The 23,393-nt window shown below is 35.4% G+C and overlaps 1 protein-coding gene across 5 annotated transcripts in view; it reads left to right on the top strand.

Annotated features, from left to right (window-relative positions):
- kdm4c (lysine (K)-specific demethylase 4C) overlaps positions 1-23,393 on the top strand; it is a 211,723-nt gene that overhangs the window by 172,479 nt on the left and 15,851 nt on the right. For all 5 annotated transcript variants that reach the window (XM_088915176.1, XM_088915193.1, XM_088915202.1 and 2 more), the window contains 3 exons: positions 12,412-12,600; positions 14,804-14,974; positions 22,564-22,683. In XM_088915176.1, the coding sequence (XP_088771302.1) occupies positions 12,412-12,600; positions 14,804-14,974; positions 22,564-22,683 (480 nt within the window). The remainder of the gene's footprint in view (positions 1-12,411; positions 12,601-14,803; positions 14,975-22,563; positions 22,684-23,393) is intronic.

Consider the following 23,393-nt stretch of genomic DNA (forward strand, 5'->3'; position numbering starts at 1 on the left):
GGGGTGTTTCTTTTTGTTTCTTTTCCTTTTTTTAAAAAAGACTACTTTATATCTCCGTTGATGTTGTGGCAGGACTTGTATTTTAAGATACAGTCCCTGAAGCCAGAATGCATTGGGATGGAAAATGGAAGTTGACGTTTTTTTCTGGGACACAGCTGACTCATGTATCCTTTGTTTCATTAGTGTTAATTTTATGACTTCGCTGACTTAATTCCTTGCACTTCAAGTTATTGTAACCATAAAACATTAATGGGAACTGTAAAGATTGCTGTGTAAAATGTATTGTGTTTCCAAAATAGCAACCTCCCTGTGGAAGTATTCCACAGACTTCTTAATATGAAATCAGGCATGCATCAAAAATATGGTAGATGTAGATCAGAAATGTGTTTAAAGAAAAAGGCACAACATACAGTAAAAACTGACTCAAAGACAGTTGTTAAAAATGTGACTTGAAATGATTTGTGCTTTAAGTAATACAAATATTCTTGTTGATGTAGAGTTGTATTCAAGATTCCCGTGAGTCTCAAGCTAACTGTGTCTAAGTTTAAATCTGAAAAATTACTTGAATTGGAAAAGAAATGAGACATCATATATATTATTAACTGACCACTAGCAGAGCTGCGTGAAAAGGTGGAAAACGTGTCTTGAGGTCCCTGAAGTGCAAAACCTGCAGTACCTCACCACATTGACAGTGAAATAATCTCTAGTGATGGCTAGGGGGATGACACAATATTCTATTAATCTGAGACTAATGGAATTGGAAGAAATAATAAAATCAATCACAGAGAACATTAGTAGTTGTATGCTGTAGATGTTACTGTAATATAAAAAAAAAACAACTAACAATGTATCATTTTCCATTACATGACATTTGGGCATGGTTCTTATCTAAAGTATTAACAAATCTGAGCACATTCTGTTCTTTTTAACTTACTAGAAATTCCAAAATACTGTATAGTACTCTGTAAGCTAAAGCTAAAATATATTTTGTTGGTATAACACCTGCGGTAGTATCTTGAAGGACTTGGTCCAAGATTGGCCATAACAGTAGTATGGCATATTTTAAAGAGTGAGACTAAAAAAAAAGTGCAGCCAGTAGCACTAAAATAACCTGAAGCATCATTGTTATGTTTAGAATTCAGTGAAGGTTGAAGGTAATTATAGGCTGGTCTGTTTTCAATGTGTTTCATTTTTTAATACTGCGAATTTCTTATGCAAGGTGACAAAATAAGATATATAAGATATATACCACTTTTTGCAAAGAATGTTTATTGTATGAAAGTTTTCTTTTGTTTTATGTATGTTTGGGTGTAGAAATTGGGACCTGAGAGGAATTTTTCAGAACAGAAAAGACTTTGAGTTAATTTTCAAACTCTAAAAAATAACAGTCAAACAGTGTTTCGGATTCCGAGCAGGTTAAAATGAGCCAGATGAAATTCCACAATTTTCTCTGATGAAATCCTTTGTGAATTAGGAAAAATCAACATTTGGTTATTCATGAGCCACTTCTAATGAGAGTAATCATGCACCATTTGTATATAGTTGACTGAAGTCGACAACTTCTGATGAGTAAGGTTGATGAAATTGAAATGCTGCCTTAAGTTGACCAAAAAATTAAAATGGTGCAAATTGTGCATAAATCATTTAGCTAATTAACCCATACAGAACTAGAAAAATTCTGTTTTCATTAAATCTATTTAAACTAAACAGAGACATATCCTCGGCTTCTTCTAAAGCTTCTATTTTATTCTTCACCGTCAATTGTGTAATTCAACAAATTCTTCACCAACATTATCTGGTCACTTGTGTTTTCCAATTTAAGGATACTTCCAAGTCCCATTTCTAATGAAGAAGATATATATGACGAATGTATCTATGATACCTACTACCTTAATGCACATTAAGGTATCATTAGATTGCAGACATGTCTGTGGGAATAGGTTGGTGCTGAGGCCAGTCAGGTACAAATAATTTCCCCCATCTCTCTGAAACAAGTTTAGGCAGGAGGCCCATTCTCCTCCTAAGAGGTGACGTTGCAAAGTGGTCCTCACCACCTTCTCTGCATTGCCCCCAGAATAAATAAAACTTGAAATCGGAAAATAAGGTATTGTACTGAGACAAATTAGGAAAGCTTCAAATATTTTACCTGCCAGCAAGCTACAATAGAATGTCTTTGTGAGTGATTCAAACAACTGATAAAATATCATGAGCTAGTCCTTTCAATGCTCCTGTTTCAGCCATGTGAATTGCTGACAACTGCTTGAAATGCATCAAAGATATAAATTAAAACGATATTTTCTTAGCTACTTTGTTTGGATATGAAAGCCATGTTAAATGCTCTGTGATGAAAGATGGTGTAAGGATATAAAGGGCATCTACAGTATTATAGGCCAAGCATATGTCTTTACTCCTTGTAATTTACCCCCTTGCCTTTGTGTAGTATGAGGCAGCCATCAGGAAGGGTTAGAACTACATTTCCCAGGTGGCCACAGGACCATTAGAGCCAAATGCAAGACTGTCCGATTTAATTGAGCACAGGTGTTTTCAAAAGAAACCTGTGCTCAGTGAATGTAAGACTGTGGCAAAGCAGAGTGATTTGTCTTTCATACTGAGAGCCTGCTGATGTGCTGAGGACCACAAACCCTCGTAAATTTGATTCAATTTATCTAGCTGAGCCCTCAGTTACTCAACTGAACCTGTAATTGATTTAAAAATTAGATTAATTTGAACTGTTTGACTGTTTTCAGCTCTTAAACCTTTTAACTATGTCTTTTCATAAGTAAAAAAAAATTTGCAAAATTTTGAGTACAAAAACTTGCAGATATTCTAAACAACCAATTTGTTCATTCAATTAAGACATCAATAAAGTAATTAAGTATGAGTTGAATGCAAACCTTTCAGGTATCCTAAGCCAGGGTAGGGAATCCCTGTATTAGACTCAACAAGCTATTGCACCACCAGCGCACCTGAGCTTAAGACAGAGAGGTTAAATTATAGAAGGTATTGGTTATGTAATAATTCTCAGGTTTGTGTTTCTTGGGTAAAAATATTTAATCATGTGTTTTTTTAAATAAAAATATTGAAGCCATCACATCTTTATTGGGTTAAAACTGATGCAGCAAGTCAGTTCACTGAAAATGCCACCAGTAGTTAAACTGGAATTAATAACTCTAGTGTGTGTGTGCTTCAACAACTACTGTAGTTGCAGTGATAATGTTTCTCTGGGAAGATAAAAGAGCAGATACAGCAGGTTTGAGTAGGGAGCTGCGTCAGCATGCAAAGGCTGCAAAGGAACAGGTAAAAGTTTATTCCTTGTTGAAAAGTAAAGGAACTCGTTTCGGCTGTGGAGCCTTCTTCAGGAAAAAAAAAAGAATAGTGTCTCTTGATTCACCCTGTCTCTGTGCTGGATATAAATCCAGCTTTCTTTCTAGTTCCTGTCCTTGTTACCCATGCAAAACCCATGGCAGAAAGGATTTGGAGCCTTGTTTGTGTTCTCGCCCCTCAGTTCATAAGTTTAATTCAACACATAATTCTATTGCAAGGATTATACAATAGGCCTCAAGTTCAAAATATGAATTCCAGAGAAAAAGATTGTGTGTACTGAGCATCAAAAGAAGCTTATTTCTCTATCGAGGAAGCATGATTTTAGAAAAAAAGGTGTATAGGTTTGAGGTATGATTTTTTTTTGACATTATTTTGCTTAATTGATCATTCACAACTAACCAAGTTACATTTGAATGACTGTTACACTAAATCAAGTCAGGTAGGTGATTGGGCACCGATGTTGAGGTTCATTTCATATTTCAATGTATAATGCACATTTCTACTGTATAATATAAACTGATAGACTATGACTTCTTCTTTTTGACTTTCTGTTGTGTTAGGTTTGAAAAAAAGTGCAAATTGTGCATTTTATAAGTGTGTACTTTACTCTGTTATAGAAAAGTGTATAGTGTACCATACAGTATAGAATCCAAAGATTGTTTACATGCAAGCATAGCTTAAATAATTATTTTTGGTTAATAAGGTATCGATAAAGTCTGTTTGTTGAAATCCGCATCTTCTGATCGGAGTTTGAAAGATGATGTATTGTTAAACAGAGGCCTTGGACTATCCAAAGAAAACAGGGGTAGTCCTGATGTGGTCTCCATACTTTTCAGCAATACCCAAAATGAATGCCAGATGATTAAGGGGGAGTTCAGTGTCCCTGTTGATTGGCCTCCAAGCAAGAACATGCATAAAGCTATCAGAGTTATTTTCTTGACCCACACTTGGTTTCAACTCAGCTTTCCCCTTTTAAGGAGACAGAATTATACTGTAGCCTCCCTGTGTATCTTGTTGCAAAGCAATATAGGAAACAAAGTCAAATGACCATGTTCCAACAAGCTATTTAACTTGAACCAAATCAGCCAGGAAAGTACAGGGTGCCCAGAGGGAGCACTGGATGAAACACCTGGGATAGATTAGTGCACTACTGTGATCCAGAGTGTACATTGACAAGGTATGAACTGCAAAGATTAAGAAAAAAAAAGGATTGGGTTTCCTTTTTCCTTCAGAACAGCAGATTTATAGTTTCATTTTCTTTTGCCTTTGGTGATGTTTCGGCCCTTGGAAATAAGTTTTTCAACAAACTGCAATCTACACCAGATGTGCTGTGAGCAGAAATATACAGTACTTTACCACCCCTCCCTTTGCAAGAAGAGCATGACTAAAATTCTGAAAAACTGTTTTCTCATACATTATTTTCATATTCACAAACGAGAGGACATAGTAACTGAACTGAGGCTTGAATTACAACCACCTGATATACTATACAGCATGAAAGTAGCAGTGAAACTTATGGTATTAGTGGGTTCTCAGGAGAGAAATATTTCAGGACATGAGTCTGAGCATGAGGAACGAATGGAATGGGATATTACAGCTCACAGAAGCAGCACCTGCACACATGCATTCCGGACTCTCCAAGGGAAGGAAGCCTTTCTCTTGTTTATCTCCCCTACCGGGGAAGTCACACAAGGGGATAGAGATTCCCAAGGATGGGGGAGATGCTTACTCTCCCATCAGGGGACCCTGTACTCTCATGCTTTCTCTCCCCCGCATGTGCTGCGTGACTGCATGCTCACATCTCCAAGGCATGTGTGCTGACAGCACGCTGTAGCAGTCATGCCACCTGCACACACGCTGTCAGGGACACACACACAAACCAGGGGGTCATAACAAAAACACGGGAAAAGTCAGTAAGGGAGCTTTGTAAAAGTCCTTGTTCAGGTCTTGAGGGCACTGTATTATACAGTCTTTTATCGTCGGAATTAACTACAGTATATTAGTTTTGGTGTTGAATCAGCAATTTACTGCAAGTGTCCACTAGTGTTTTCTACTATTAATACAACATGGCTACTGATATGAGTGTGAGTATTCTGCAGTCTTTATTTTGCTTGGATCAGAATCTTTAAAAACACAAACAGAGCAACTCATGGTACTGTATGAGCAGCCAACATGAATCGTTGTGGTAATTAATTAACCATTTGCCAATCAAATCTAATTGACTAATTTTTAGGTTGACTGTACCTCATCACCTTTCTACACATCCATAAAATTTTAAGTAAATGATTACCACAGAATTTTGTTTCTATGTAAAGAAAGGAAAGCAATGTAAAACAATGCAAAAGAGCCAAGACATTTGTAATACAGTCTTAATATATAAATTGTATACCAACAGAGCTGCAATAGATGTTGGATAATTAGTGTTCCATATTCTTAAGATTTATTTTTTGTCACATGACATCCCTTTAAGCACACCTTTGAAAAGTTCCAGAAAAATACTAAAACACGTCTAATTAAGAAACCAGATGAGTTGCTTTTCACTGAACATCACAGCTGTTGAGTGTTTTGCCTCATCAGTCCCTCAAACACAGTTAACAGGTGATGCTGATCACTATTCCCAGAGTCCATTTAACTCACATTTACTAATTGACGTGTATGAATATGGTTGCGCATTTATTTTATATTTTTACCAGTTGTCAAATCACCATTCATTAGTACAGTCACTTACAAAAGTATTCAGATTCATCCTATTGTGTCCCATTTTGTAAAACATTACAAAATGATGCCTACATGTTTTTTTTAAGCTTAACATTTCACTCTGAACCTGAATAAGATGATCCAGCTGAAGACTTCTAAGGGTATAAGCTCAAGCAGGTGTCAGCAGAAACTAAAGAGAAAAAAAATTAAATATGTGGTTTGCATATAGATGAGTATTCTGACCAGTAAACTCTCAGTTCTACCAAATTTGCACTCTGACTTTAGTCCTCCTTTTCTCTCAATTGACTTGGAGATTGCTTATGAAGTCTCCTGCAGTTTTCAAGGTTTTCCACAGTTTTCAATGGGATGGAAGTCAGGACTTTGACTGGGCCACTCAAGGACAAGGTCACATTCTTAAACCACTCTGGCTTTTGCCTTGTGCTTTGGCTCATTGTCTTACTGAAAGGTGATTTTTGGTGTCTATGATTTGTCAGTAACTTGATTCCATCTATCCCATTTACTGTATATGACAATCTGCCCACTGCTGTTGAGAAACGTACAGTAACGCTACCACCACTATTCTTGACATTATGAATGGTGTGATGCTTATGTTGGGTCTGTGTCTAATGAACACTTTACATTTAGACAAAAAGCTCCAATTTTATCAAACCACAAAATCTTTCACCACCTGTTTTCAGTATCTTCATCTTTAATTCCCAAGTTGTTTTGAAAACTCCTTGATCTTCATGGTTAAATCCTCACTTGAAATAAACTACCTGACTGAGAGATCTTACAGAGATAGATGCAGTATATCCAGTTTATTCTGAAATCATGCGAACCACTATGATTACGCACAGACAGAGGCTGCTCTGCTAATTGTGTAGCTTGTTAAGGTAATTTTGTGCACCTAAATAATTCAGGTTTGCCACAGCAAATCCTTTGAATGCTTATGCAATCATGACTTTTCATTTTTTTTCATATTATTCATCTGTTTGCTTCTTTATGTGTTTTTTTTGCTTTAAATATGTGGCATAGCTTGTGTGTACATTTAAATATTCATTATCACTCCAGTGTCATGACTATAAGCTTTGAAGGAACACAATGTGAAAACTGTGCAATGGCCTGAATACTTTTGCTGAGTTCTAAGTATTTTTATTAAAGTAAAAGAAAAAGTATTCCCCACCCCAGTGTTTCTCAGCTTTGCTGTAGAAACACTAGATGCTTTATTGAGAAGCAACATTTTTTTGCTCCAGGTGATTGGGCTGTCCCTGTACATCTCTCTGATTAATGTGTTTCACTGTCATTATAACGGAAGCAATGCAGAGATTCTTAAGTGCAAATCTTGGGGGAACATTAAGCCCTCAGCTAAGAGATGTAGGGGAAATAAATTTGTAAGAAACTCGATACAACACCCTGGTTTAATGAAAACCTACTTACCTCTGTGTGTTTACATGTGCTGTTTTTCCTTAAATATTTTATTTCTGAATATGGCTCTTAAATCTCCCTCTTGGTATCTCTTCAGCAGGGCTGCCAGTTTCATAACGTGATGCTGTAATAATTGGATAGTAATACTGTATCTACATAACAATGCATTAAATTGCATTGTGAATATTGGATGGCGACATACTGTATAAAACTAGATAGCATTCCTAAAACAATGGATTGTTATGCACAATAATTTAAATTTTTAACAAAAGGACTGATTATGTACAGTACATGTGTTATTTTAAACCACTACAATTTAAGAGAAAATGTAATTGTTTTGCAAAGTCCTTGTCCTGCTTGTGGAATTCCTCTCTTTAGCAGTTTTTTTAATCTGTTGCCTGGTAGGTTTTTGATTCTATTCTGTGTAGAAATAGCATCTGTTCCTCCCATTCCTTGGCAGTGATACAGTATATTACAATTATGCTGAAAGAATATAGCTTTTATTGGAGCACTGTATCTTATCTACATTGCTAAACTTATAATTTATGTGGATACAGGCCATATAGGTGTTTGTATCTCTGTCTAAAGTACATTTAATGTGCAAAATAAAGAAAATTAGGTAACTGGAATTCACTTAATCCTAGGATACAAATTAACAAAGGTTTTGAAGGAGATTTTATTGTTTAGTAACTTACCCAAATTAATATAATGAAATGGAAAATGAATTATAGTTTAATGCCTTTCTCTAATGGGACAAAATAAAAACAACTGATTGTCAGGTTTATTATAGATTTTTGGTACAGTATATTATAGATTTGGCTTTGATATTGGAGCATAGTTGGGGTAGCAGAGAGGTGTACAGCTCCAGGGTTGTGGGTTCAATTCCAGGCTGGGGAGCACGTCAGTTTGGGACCATTCATGTCCTCCCTGTAAATTGTAAACTCTAGTATAAGGGGATTTTACATTTGGTGGAAGGTTCATTCCAGTGTGTCTGAAACTGGCTAGGACCACTAGAGATATGGAGCCACATCCACTGAATAGCCTTTTATCTGTGACCATTCTGATGAAGATTTTAAAGATTAAATGTCAGCCATTACTGCACAAACCTTTTTGTATACGTTTCACTTGGTTGATATTCAGATGATTCCTTCTGAGTAACACGGAGAAAGTGTGTTGGATAAAATGTGTTGTTTTTTTTTTATTCTGGCATTTAGTTCACTTGTTTCTTCAATCAGATATCTCTGAAAATATTATTTGCAGTGCCAGCGCTTCACAAGTCTAGAACCCCATTTCGAAAAACATTTGCAACAGCAGTATTGCTGCCTGTTTGAAAGAGAAATAGCTGCACTGCAATTGACATGGAAGGGCATCTTGTACTGTACAGTATATGCAAGCTAAATTGTTGAAGCTGGTGCTTGATTATGTGGGTGGACAGAGTACGTTGTTGTTATTTAGTCTCATTGCATTTACCTTTTTGCCGTAAGGATCGCTTACTAATAGTCTGTTTCTGGAATTGTTCAATAGAAAGAACTATTAGCAACCGTCGATGCAAGATATTTCTTCAAGTGTGAGATTTCCTGGAGAGTATGAATGCGAAACCATGTTGTGGTGAAATTAACTCAGACTTTTTTAGATAAGGTTTCGTGCCATAGATAGACTTAACCACATGTTTAAAAAAATTCAAATCAGCGGATGTTCATTAAACCATTTTTCATGAAGAATGTTCAGAGACGAAACCTGAACCCAGATTAATTCTAAGCTTTATACTATGTTATACAGAGTTGAATGTGTCTGAAGACTTCAGTGGATTGCTGGTTCTTTGGATAAAGCCTTCAACCTTTAGTCAATACGGATGCACACAATTAATTAGCTTGTGCTGATCTCTTTATTTAAAGACCGATCAGCAGGACCTAATAAAGAGTGCTGTTTCTTGTACACTAAAGCCATTTTCTGTATTGACATGAAACCTGGAAGAGGTATCAGACACCCTTGGGGAATTTGTTTTAGATTGTTTAGTTCACATCTAATTTAATGTGGCTGACTTTAAATTACCCTTTTTGTCAATATCACAATTTCTTTAGGAATTAAGGATTTCCTTTAGTCTATGTAAAATAAGAAAAGGACAAAAAAGATGTAAAAATGTAATATATGATCATGATATACGTACCTGTTTTGATGATTATTATTAAATATTTTTATTTATGTAATACCAAAACCATTATTTACTCTCTAGTGATGTCCACAGGGCTTCAGAAATATATTAGATGCCATTTGTGCACATACTGTAATTAATTCCTAAAGAAATAGACTGTCTTCTGTCTTATGGCATAGTGTATCTATTTATGATTAGGTACTTAATTTGTTGATTCAGATATAAAAAGTATGCAGGTTAATCGTTCATTCTTACTCAGTATATAATTTATTCCTTTTTTTACTATCAGTTAGCTCGTGACCTGACGTTTTTAACTGCAGTGTTAATGTCCCTCTTTTCTCAAGTGAACTGCAGAGGATTGTAATATTCAGCAATCTTCTTATAGAAGTGGAAAGCATGTCTGGTTAGTACTCCTTCTGCAGTAATGTGAAAAATTATAAACAGAAACAAACACAGTTCACAAATTCACAATTCACACATATATATATACACAAATATATATAAAAACTAAATATATATATATTTAATTTCTTAAGGTCAATAATACCCTGATTATCATGTATATATTAAGCTTCTAGTTGTAAGAATTTTAATGCTATAGCAACTGTGAAATAATTACGATTTTTGCACAGGGTATTAATTGTTTTGCATATATCAACAATGACATAATGATATCTACAGTATGTTCCAAAACATAAGCAAGCATAACCAAAAGTAAGCAGTTTTGGTTTTGAAAAGCGAGTGCTTTGAAATAAAATTTCACTGACTCTTCCTTGTTCTTTTCATTTTTGTAACCTTGCATCAAACCTGTTTTAGTCTTCCATAAACAGCATTGACATCTTAGTTTAAGTTGGAAAAATCCACATAGGATTTTTCCCATGAGCTTCTGCAAAACCAATTATATAGGTTTGATGTTATTTGATGGTTTTAACAAAATAAAAATAAAAATAAATAGATAAAACTACTGTATTTGATTTACTGTACATAGTGTAGACAAAAAATGTACTGTATCTTTATGCTACCATCCATTAGCTGAATAACAGCTTTTGTTTGGCAATGTACTAAGATTAACTTTTTATATACAAATATGTATTTTGATTGTGTTGCTCTGCTATTAAGATTGCATATTTTAGTTGAAAGGCTAAGTATTGTGTAACCTTTATAAATATTTAATCAAATTTGTGTTAGACATGCCTTTATGGGTAGAGTGCCATATTCTTTCATTTCCTTGTGATGATTCTGCAGTAGAGTAAATTTTTCAGTAATTTTTCCCTGACAGAGATTTAAAGTGATTTCAGGTGTAACTTCATAAACAGGCTATGCTGGTCATGTGAGCTCCTAAGCAACCTACTGTATGTGCTTTGCCATGGCCTACAAAAACTCTTAGTCTTATAGAATGATAAAGCTTCTGACTTTTCTACAGTATGTCTTCACAGCAGACACATTGGAAATGCATATTTTGTCAGACACTTTTTAAGTAACCGTTTTTATTCACTCTCTTCAAGTACTTGATTCATGTTATTACATACAAGTTTTGTATTTATCAGTATAAAACAAACATATATAATTGAAACTTTAGTAGTAAAGTAGAAGCCCGTTATACAGTATAGCTTCTTTTTTCTGCTCAGCAAAGTACTGTAGTAAAGAAGTTAAACATTAAGAGTATCTCAACAATATTGGGTTACAATTCACCACAATTCCAGATACCTGTTGTCAGTAACTGGGAAGACTATTAAGTGCAGTGCCATACTAGAAAGAAACTGAGATTTGTTTCAGTCAGCTAGAGATAGGTTGCTATGTAATGGGATCTGATACAAGCTTTTGCTGGCATCTCTTTGAAAAAAAATATCTCCTTGAAAAATTCCCTTATCCTCAGTGCTTGTAGTAATGTGTGGATTCCTTGGTGCCCTTTTAAGACCTTTGCACACCAGCATTACCTAGAGCTATGGGTGATGAAGTAGTTGCCACTAGTTAAAGAAGATCTTAATCTTCTAGTTCTAACATGGTAGATGAGATACAAGCTTGCTGTCTTATAATGTTTTTCTTACAGACTTACAGATACGTATACTGTAGATACAGATATGTTTGAATCTTTGTCAAAAATCTTCTGCTAACTTGATTTAGTCTGTTACTCGTTAAGTTGAAAAGCATGTATTACAGTATACATTGGAGCAAAAACAGCATGCAAATGATTGATGAGAACCAGATTTATCTTATTTTTTTAATTGATGACATTGATGACCTCTGTAAAATTATAAATATTCCCCAGTTGGGCTTTTATTATTTGCAAAATGAAACGTGTTACTTTCAGCTATTTTTTCAATGGACTGTTTGTATTTTTGTATTTATATTTCTTAAAGGAAATCAACAGATGCCTTACAGCGCACTAAGCTCAACTACATACATTCAAGCTAGACAATAGAAATCATGCAGTTGTTTTTTATTGTTTTACCTACATACATATTTTAATTTTATACCTTTTATCAGATGCATTGGATAACATTTTGAAATATTCATGTGAAAATTAATAACATTAAAAAGATCACATTTTTTCTAGTCAGAGAAATAAAATTTGCAGTGCATTGAAACCCGCAGAAGAACAATTGCCAGCGTTCATCTGTCATAATCATGAATAATTGCTTCAACCAAAGATTAGAAATGGCAAAATCCCCTTATGCTATTTGTTCTTGCTTCCTTTCTTTATTTCCAGCAATGAGTACTTTAATCCGTTTAGGAAAAGGAGCTTTCAGGCGGCTCTAACGGATGTGTAGTTTTGCACTGTAATTGTTTTACATTCTCGTTTTCCACTGCAGAAGTGTGTCTACTGCCGCAAGAGAATCAAGAAGGTGTCGGGGGCCTGTATACAGTGTTCATGTGGCCGCTGTCCAACGTCCTTCCATGTGACTTGTGCCCATGCAGCTGGAGTGACCATGGAGCCAGATGATTGGCCATATGTAGTGTTCATTACATGCCACAGGCACCAAACCCGCAACTCCGCAGCTGTAAGTAAAATCAACTGTTGTTGTTGTGCTTCTTAAAATACTGTAGTTTAGTAAAACCGTTAGTTTTCTTTAGTTTTAAACCATTGCAGCAACACTTTAACATATCTTTGAGGTGTCTATTGACAGCACTACAAATCCAAGTACAGATTTGTGCTTATACAGAGACTTGCTTGCTTAGGGATCCCAGAGTGCTCTACAAAACATGATCAACAGAAGTCCACTCACGAGCTGTTGTATCAAAGTCCCTTCAAAAAGAACATGTTTTTTCACTTCATTTTAAAATAATCCAAACTTCTAAAATTTCTGGTGCTGGCTGGTTTTTTTTCCCCCGATTTTTTCAGTTGCATAAAAATTAAGACTAATTCTGAGCCAAAAAAAGTTAGCCTGTCCATGTCCAGGTTAACAGATTGTTTAGCGCATTATTTCTATGGAAACCATTAACAGAAATCATGGCTTCTCAATGTGCGCTTTGGCAATGTGAACAGGAATGAAAAGTAAGAAACTGGATGAATTCTACTGGAAGTTTAATTGTAATGAGTTTCAATGTTTTAAAGTCTCAAAATGAGAATGGATGTATTTTTAAATGCATTGAACTATAAAGGTATTTGATGGGTTGTTGTATAAAGTTTGACATTTAAGCTCTATTTTGTTATTTATTTTTTCTAAAATAAATATACTATATAAAATATAGAATTGGAATTTTCCATTCTGCCTAGTTTTGACATCCCTTCATTTTCTGAAAGTTTTTAACTTTGTGTTGTCGTCTTGTACGGTACCACCTCCTGCTCTGTCACATCACTCATCATCGTGCTTGCACTGTTAAAGCAGACATTTCTAAAGCTGAATAGATACAGTACGGACATAATACAGGCCTGTTTCAGTACATCTTTCTTATATAAATTATAAGGGTAAATAAACACCATAAAATATTGGTATTAAAACAACATAGAAAATATTCCTAAAATAAGTTCAGTGATTGCCAGCCTATTATTCACTTTTATGAGTTAAAACTTTGTACAGTATGCCAAGACACACCGTTACAGTTGAATCTGTGTGAGCTGCACATAGAGGCCTGACTGACACTGCCTCCCACAGTGTCTAACATGAAAGCAGAGACTCCTTCCCAAATATTTTCACAGTTTCAGTGGCTCGTGTCAGTTTCACAGGTTAAAAACAAATGTTCTATATCTTTCCTCTTGGTTTTAACAGTGCTGTTGTTTATTAACTCCTATTTACAGGAAAAAAAAAACAACTAAATGGCTTTCTCACCATTCTACTCTTCTAAGAAGTGAAGTAGTTCTGTCACCATAAACTGTGTACATCAGCCTTTCCATAATACATGTCAGCCATGTTTTGTCAAGGGTCTTGATTTTCACAGAATGCACTGTAAAATTGACTAAGTAAGCCAAGTCAAAAGAAAAACGAAGTTAGAAACCTGTCTTTATGGATGCTCCCTGATGTTGCTCATAAAAGAGTTAAATCTAAAGGCTGTCAGTCCAGCTTGACTGAAGCTGTGACCACCCATGACTTAAATCCAGTTAGGTCCTCTGTGAGGACAAAACTTGTCATGTCGGATTGGGCAGAAAGAATGTGTAGATCTTAGTGTCCATAACATAAACTTTACAGTAACATCTGTGTTTCCTGATGATGTCACCAGGTGGTAGCACATTCTAAATGAAAGGTGAATTGGATGTGACAAATTGAACACTTAGCTACATCTACAGTACTTGAACAAAATGAAACAAAATTGTCCCTAATGTGAGTGTGCCCTATTATGGATTAGCATCCCATCCAGGATGCATCCAGCTTTGTGCCTGCTGCTTGCTGGGATGGGCTGGGATTCCCCTGGAACCCTTTATTGGATAAAGCATTTACAGAATGGATGGAATTGATACAGTATACTATATGCAGTATTTGTAGAAGTGAAGCTATTTCCTATGGTTTATCCTAAACTAACAATGTCTGTTTACTTTTGAAGTGTGTGCTTATATATGTGCTTTTATATTATATATATGTGATATTATATTTTGATATGTTAAGATATTATATACTGTATTTACTCCGTGAAACACATACAGTACATCATGCTAAATATGATTAGCTCTAACTTGTTTAACTCTTCACTCTGAACCACAGGTCGTTTGTGCTGATTCCATCACTTTCTCAATGCCGAGTCACAGCCAGTATGCTTTCCCTTTTCCAGAAGAGCAAATCTTCCAAAAAGGACATATCAGTTGGGCAGACAGTCATTACAAAGCACAAAAACCTGAGATACTACAGCTCCCGAGTCACAGAGGTCACTTCCCAGACGTTTTATGAAGTGATGTTTGATGATGGCTCCTTTAGCAATGATACGTTTCCTGAAGACATTGTGGTAAGTACCCTCTATAAGCCAGAGTTGTGTTGCACGAATTAATGCCATTGAACTAATTTATAAAGGGGTGGGGGGTGGGGGGGGGGTTAGCTTTTTGTTTCGTTTAGTTTTCTGTTTAGTGGTGCACATGGATTGCATATAATGTTGGGACTCATATATAGTCATACTGTATATACCGTATTCATTACTTTTTTCCTGATATACAGTACACCTCTTTCGCTTTGTCCACGGTTATGTTTATTTGTGGTGTCAGGCCTGTCATTCTTGAAGCTTCAGAACATTCTCAGATGCCTGAGGCTTCTAGAACGTCCGCCGAGGCCCAGAGCTTCTCCAAGACGCAATTCAGAATTTGCATGTGTGTTTTCCTCCTCATTGCCCGTGGCCTCTCTCATGTTTCATTGCATCTTCCTGAAGATTCCTGAGCTCAAGAACTGTAAAATTACGTACTTTATGTTCAAAAGTCAAAAGACTTTTGATTCTGATTTTATCTTAAAGACAAAGTTATCTTATACAGTAATATGTCTTACTGCTGTACATGTATATGTATTGACAGTGATATCAATGATTCAGTAGTCAAACCAGTGAAATGTCTTTGAGCAATATTCATGCCCATCCTTTTCCTATCATACAACCCGTCTCCCTTCCACTTATCTCCTGCTCCTTGTAGAGATGTATTAGCCTGTACTTTTCCCCTTGGAGTTTCAAATAAATCTGTTTCAAAATTTTTTTACCATCATCAATAATAGTGAAATTGCCTTAAAGGAAGCCATTAACTGAGAGTCCAAGTAGATCTAAAAAAATGTTGGGAGGTCTTCAGGTTTAAAGCGAGTTCTCTTTTCTGGAGAATGTGTTGGTGTCGACTGGCAAAGCAGTAAAAAATATAAAAAGAAAGGGTTCACTGAATGTAAATTTTCTGTTCACTCTCTTAAGATTTAATGAATAATCATGTTACAGATACTGTAAAAGAAAGCCTGTTTAAACAGTACCATCATGAAGAGCTTTCACTTTTTGCTGATGAGCAAAATCAGGATGCTTTCTTTTTCCAGATATAGAATATCTGCCATGGACTTTGTAAAGAGGGAGAAAGTTGATGAACACAAAGTGACAATGCTAAGGAATTTTAAGGTTAACAAATATGCTCTAACATCATTCTTATGTTTTTTCTCTTCTGTAACAGAGGTGAGCTTTCTGCTCCCATTCTGTTTTCTTTTTTTATTCTATGTCTGCTGCACTCTTTGGCTTGACCCTTTTTGCTGTTGCTGCCAAATATGTATGCATGAACAGAGGTGGAGAAAACATTAATATAAGATGGCAGAAAAGAGCCTTTTGAAAGTCACCTGGATTAGCTTTTCACAGAGCAAAAGCAGAGATTCTTATGAGCAAGCACTCTCAGAAACAGCCTGTCAAAAGGAATCATATTGTCAGTCTTTTGGTTAGCACTGGGTAGTGGCATTGTAAATTGGCAGCCTCCAGCTCAAATTGTAATGCCAGGTAAGCTTCATCCAGTGCTATAATTCATTTAACGGGCAACAGAAAGAAAATGTGAAGCTAAGGGGTTTTTGTTCAATAGGTACTTTTTTAAAGCTTTTTGTGGGCAATTGGACTTCGCCATTTTGTAAAATATAGGTACAGTACTCACTACAGTCTGTGATTTATTAGAGTATCTGGACCTAGACAAGATCTGGGTTGTTAGGTGTAGACCTGGTATACATTCATATTTTTTAGTGTATCTTCAACTGTGCTATTCCTTTACTTTTATCACAGATTATATAATTCAGACTCAAAGTATATTTCCAATTTGCTCTGTTTTTTTGTTTTCTTCATTTATTCTACAGCTACAGTATAAAGAAATGTTCTGTAGCAAAGCTGCATTAAGGTGCTTGGCAAGTCTTAATATTTTCCTCCTTATCTCATTGACTTGTGCATAAAAACAAACTTTATGTTTATTATCAATCCACAGGAGATGAAAGCTTGAACTTTAACCTCATAACCAGGAAATAATTGATTTCCCTTGCTTTTAAATCAAAACATATTTGCCATTTAGCTTTCATTCCCATTTCTTAACTGATAGAATGAGCGTGCAAAACAGCACAACACGTGGCTTTCCAAGCCATGCATGTTAAACCAAATTTACTTTTCCTTTGATCACAATCTTCTGAGACATACCTTGGATTCTGAGAACAATATACCACTGTAGGTGATTGTGCTTCTGGATTCTTGACTGTTCTTAAGTGAACAACAAATAGTTGTTATAAAAATACATCACTTTATTACATTTTGTCATTACAAAGCTGCATTTAATCATAGAGCTTCAGATTAAAGCGTGGCTTTTATAACATTTAGTCAGGAATGTATGTACAAAGTACAGCCTTAAAAAAAATCACATAGAGACAAATCTTGATCTAAACTGATGCCCAATAAAAATGCAATAACTTGTTGGGCACATAGATAGTTATTTACAGGATTTTTGATTGTTTGAATGTTTTTTTTTTCCTTTGATAACAAAATATTAAGCTCACATCATGTGATTAAAAAAAAAAACAGCCAGTTGCTCAATGCGTGGTATTAATTAAGAATATTTTAATTTTACTATACATTTCCTCAGCACACATATGGTGGTTTTGCGTTAACTGATATTTAATGTTGTGAGTGAATAATATTTTTTGTTATTTTCTGTCTACCTTTTGTAGATACATATTACATGAAACTAATACATGATTAATGAAATCAGTCTTCTTTTGATAAGTAATGTGATTTTAATCATTAGGAGATTAAGTGCTACAACTAGAAAAGCCAGATGAAATGAAAGCTTGCAGACTATTGGTTCCCCAAGAATTCCCCAAGATTGTCTTTAGGAATCTGAAAGTCAGTTTGGATGCACCTCTAGACCTGATAACAGTCGTCTAGCTGGCTACACCACTGTCAACCTTACCTTGCCTCTGCTGTATCAGTTCAAAACTGGGTGATCTTCTTTTTAATTGTAGAATTTCAGTTTTTTCCATAATGTTTTCATTGCATTGGAGTTTTCTCTCCTATGTGATGTCCTTTAATTCCTACACTTCCCATTATAGTGTGTTATTAGGCCAATGAAGGGTGTTAGGTATAATCCTTGAAATGTTGTCATGTAGTTTTAGTATTGCATCATGTGTAAGCACTGTCGGGTTTTAGTTCAAATAGGTTTTGCATACTTTCCCTCCTTATGCTTATCGATTCCTGCTTCATGCCTTTCCACTCTCTGCTGAAAATGCAATGTCTGCAAAACCCACAGTGGATCTGCATTAATCTCACTTCTCCTTTTCCCTCCTTCTCGCCCTTCACCCTTGGCCAGCCAAAAACACCATCACTTAAGATTGTAGTTCAGCTGTCAATTTATACCTTCTTAGATAGAATGAGTGACAGCACTTTTCCTAATTAATTGAATCTCTGTATAGTACTTCAGACTCTCCCACTCTGTGCTCAATTTAAAGCAAACAGCACCTCTCAGTGCAGGTTATTTTAGGTATTAATTGACCTAAAATGACTGTAGTAATTCTTAATATACTGTATGCCTTGGGTTCAGAAATGTAGAATTTTGATTATTTTTCAGAGTTTACGTGTACTTTTTTACTTCTTTTGATTTTACCTCTGAACTTCAGTGTTGTTTGTAAAAGTAATGATAGTCCTCACTCATCAAGTTCAAAAACTTGTGAGCTGCTGTAACATGGTCAATAAGGTCTAATGTTTGCTACAGGCTTGCTGTTCTGCAATTCACAGCAACATAGAAATATAAACCCATCACACTGCAGCCAAATACCCTGTATGTGTTGCTTTACAACACAATTGACTTTGCAATGGTTTATGTCAGAGCTGACCCTTATCTGTTCTTTATATGGTTTAAGAGAATATAATCTGCTAATGTTTCTGCCCCCACATAGAAAAGTAGACAAACAATTCAATCATTTTCCCACCAACAGGTGGAAACTTGTTCTAAATCTAAAACCTCCAAGTGAGTACAGTTAGTAATTCTGACAGCTGTGTAAGTAAATTATTGATGATTCCTGGCTGTTTTAAGATTATAAAAAAGGACTTGCTCTGAGGCTGCAAGCTGTAGGTGGGGATTGCAATACTTATCTCAAAGTTACAGTGTGCTAATGTTAGGAAATAAAATTGTAACTGAATAAACACATTTTTTTGCATAAAATTTAAAATTAAAATACTGTATACTGTATATAAACAGAAAATAAACATTTCTTAAAACAGGAACCACAATCTATGTCTTTAAACTGAAAATTTCAGTCTACTCAGATTTGAATGTTAGCTAATTATTTTTTGTTATCTTTCACTCTGGCTTGAAGCCCTATCAGGCTTATGTGCAAGCAGTGCAGATAAGAGCTTATGCAGAGAGGCGGCTGGTTTTTAATCATGAACATGGGCAGCTCTGTTCATCAAAGTACCACTGAAGGTGGTTTGCTTAATCTGGTCTTCTTCCAAAAATCACTTGTAATATTTGAGAAACTATGACTGATTTCTTTCAATTCTTTTAATTCTCATGTCAGCATATCAAATGTGTCTACTGGATAACCCATCTTAAAGGAAGAAAGGGGAACATTCTTGAGACGCTTGGAAAACTAAAGTTTTTCAGCAATGTTTTTTGTTCTTAATCCAGCCTGTGTAACTTTGACATTCCATTTAAATACAAATTTAAAACAGTGTAGAGCAGTGGTTAGGGTTCTGAATTTGTTACTGGAGGACTCGATTCAAAGCTCAGAAGGGGATTTGATTTACCCTTGAGCAAGGTACTTCACTTGAATAATAAATAAATGGTAAAATACGCAGCTATTTAATTGGGCACAAATGTAAGTCTGTTTGGATGAAAGTGTCAGTCAAATAAATTAGTAATAAACGTGGCAACAAATTTAGCTAATATTATGACATTAGCTAAACTGTACACAAAGTGGGGATGCCTTAAAAGTGTATTCATTTATTCCATGAATACAAAGGCATAATTAGCGGCACAGAATGTCATGTCATGGCTGATGCACTGTATGCTGTGGTAAGCTCATCTGATGTAAAAACACAATTGCCTACTTTATATAGACACAAAGTCCTAGGGAAAAGACAATATGGATGTAGAAAAGGCATGTTTTTCTTAGCTACAGTCACTTGTTGGAGTTCTTTTAACAAACAACGAGTGTAATGGACACATGGAGAGTAGATTGTCAGAAGGTTTTTGAGAAATTTCCCCATTTTACAATAATTACAGACAGTAGACAGACATTAACCTGCTGTACAGTACAATATGTATTACTGATGATATATGATTTAATATAAATCTATCATATATTGTTTGCAACGTGCAATATACAATAGATTTTGTCCCATATGTGCTTGTTGAAATTCAGATAAGTGTTTGATGGACCTTTAAAGTAAGATGGAATTGTTAGTTTAGGCTATACTGTAAATGCAGCAACTGAAGACATTGAGATGACATTGAATTGCTATTACTAAGAGAACTAAGAAGACCACATATCAGAGTTACTGATGAGACAACTCTATTGCTCCATAATGGCATTGGGAGTTTTTTGGCAGTAATACAATGACATGTTGCAGAGATGCAATATATGCAAACTACTCAAAATTACAGTTCAGCACCCTGGATAGATCCCATCTGAAGTGTTATCCCTAGGTATCAATCAAGATTTTCTGTGATTGGCTATGTACTGTAGTAGCCTTCTAAAGCCTTTGGCCCTTTAATAGCTGTCAGCATGTAGGAAGAGCTACCATGCTGTGTTGTGGGTGGTGATCAGCCAGGAGTCTTGAAGAAATTATTCCTAAATTAAAGCAGGAGTGTTCATTTGTATTTGCATAAAGTATTAGTCTGAATTCAATCTTTATAAAATTATCAGTATAAGACAGGTGTAAATGATAAAGGTTTAATGCCTGTCACAGAAAACATCTGCTTTTCTTAAAATAATGTGATTAAAAATTATATTAAACCTTATTTTTAAGAATGAAAGTACTGAAAGTTTTAGTATGGCAAGTCACAAGATATACAGTACGTGTAGCTGCTATTATTTTCTTTTGTATACCATGTTTCCTTTTCAAGCTGGTGTGGCATTCTTGCCTGCACAGTACACAAACTTTCCCACTAATGACTGACATTAAAGTTATAAAATGGATTATTTTAAAGACATTTTTATGATAAACACCATGGCCAAAACCTTTAACTGTTGTGTAAGAAATGTAATTGGGCAATTAATTTATCTCTTTTTCTGCTCATTATATTAAATAATATTATTTTATAATTTATCAAATATTATTTTCACCCAATTAAATGAAACCATATTCTTCTTTTCATAATCCATAACCCAGGTTGATATGTCTTGTTCTGCATCTGCACTGTACAAAGGAAGATGACATCTGTTAGCTGAACTACAGTACTGTATGTCTAATAGTGTGAAATATTCATTCTAATGAAGCTCAGATAACTTAATTGGGAACACATGAAACTAATGAAACAATCACAATTAACCAACAATTATGATTATGAATGTGGAGCATTGTCTGAAAATAGGGTACCAGTTGCATTTCAGAAATATATCTCTGCATCAAACAAGTGTAACATAAATAAATCCTTGACACTTTCACAGAAACATAAATAAAAATGCAATAACAGTCAATATGTGAAAATGTTTTCAAAAAGTGAATGGTTTTCTCTCTATTTTCTGGATGATATGGGGTGTCTGCTTTGGCTGTCCTGGAGAACTATAGTAAGTGCTGTGAGAACATTAAACAATACCAAGTACAACTGCTTGCAGCATCTGTCTTGTGTGATCAAAGTATCCCTGCAGTGTCTTTTCCAAAAGAATCACAGTTGTTTGATACGTTATACTGGTATTTCCAGAATCAGAATTTCTTTGCAGACAGCAGCTGCATGTATTCCTTTTTACTATCTTGGGTAAGATCAGATTGTAGGATTTTTCCCAGAACATTTTGACATTCAAGGGGAAGCATGTCCTTATTAAGTGATGGAAAGAATGATTAAAGTATTTATTGCACAATAAGGAACAATGAGCCACACTCAAGGACCATCCGAATAGAGTGCAATCAAATTGACAAGTGACTGGAGATTTTGACATGTTCCCTTTTGAAGACTTGGCAGCACTGGTTCTCCATACAGTGTAAAATAATCGGTTTAGTATGTGCTGTATTTTTAGGAGGTGTAAAGTGGCTCACGTTCGTCCTGTATGGTTTAGCACAGTTGAAGAATACTATTTTGTTACTAGACCCTGTTGCTTTTATTATTTTCTTCATCTTTCTGTGGTAAAATGATTTTTCTGGATGGTTCTGATTGATTTTTAAAAAGAAAAACACAGCACTTCTAACAAAAGAAGCTGGGAAACCAGAAGAAAGCGAAGCTGTCACATCCAGCACACAGAGTTTCAATGACCTCTAGGGCCAATCTGATGTTTTTTATGTGGTGAATCAAGACGCCGAGCTGAGTTGAGTTGCTCGCCAGCTTGAAGTTGAGGCAGTGTGGCTGTCCTGGCGGGTCGGTTTGTGAGTGGTTTTCACTGTGCTGTTTCCGTTTCCTCTGTCTGTGTCCCCAGAGCAGAGACTGTGTGAGGCTCGGCCCTCCTGAAATTGGTGAAGCTGTACAGGTCAAATGGCCAGATGGGCTGTTTTATGGAGCCAAGTATCTGGGATCTAATACTTCTTACATGTATCAGGTGAGCGCTGCCTTTTCACTCGCTGTCATTATGTGGAAGAAACTGATGTGATTACACGAGTACATGTTGAATCCGAGCAGATGTTTAGATACTGTATACTCTTCCCAGTATCATAATCAAGTTTTTACATCTCATTGCTCTCCTACTGTCTATGGATACACACTGTCACGGTGTGCTGTTTCAAATACAATATTTTGGTTATACAGTATGCCACTCAATGTGCAAAATACTGTACTTCAAAGGGTATGAAAAAACCATAGGTAACATGGGATAAAAAAATGCCCAATTATTACAGATTGTTTGAAATTAAAACGTATGTGTAAGGGAGCATTCTGTATGAATTTGATGTCCAAGGGATGTCAAAGCATGGAAATATTCTGTAAGTAATGTATGCTTTCCATAGGCTGATATTTTCCTGTAAGCTTTGCCCCTCTAAATTGGCTTGGCATTTATTTTAAATTTTACTTGCACATGTCTGTTTTCAGCTAACCAAATTTATCTGTTGAAGATATATTGTTTTGTGAAAAATTGTTACATTTTTGTGGCAATGATGCTCAATTTACGTACACACTGTGCAAGATTACAGGTAGCATTCTTGGACTTCAGTAAATTCTAAGGTAAAATGGCTGCTCCACTTTGAATACGGTTATATTTTACGGGTCAGTTTGGAAAGTTCAATTAAACTGCAACATTCAGAAGAATCTGGAAAT

Source organism: Atractosteus spatula, chromosome 1 (genome assembly GCF_055471065.1).
Source record: "Atractosteus spatula isolate fAtrSpa1 chromosome 1, fAtrSpa1.hap1, whole genome shotgun sequence".
In the NCBI taxonomy this organism is placed as follows: Eukaryota; Metazoa; Chordata; class Actinopteri; order Semionotiformes; family Lepisosteidae; genus Atractosteus; species Atractosteus spatula.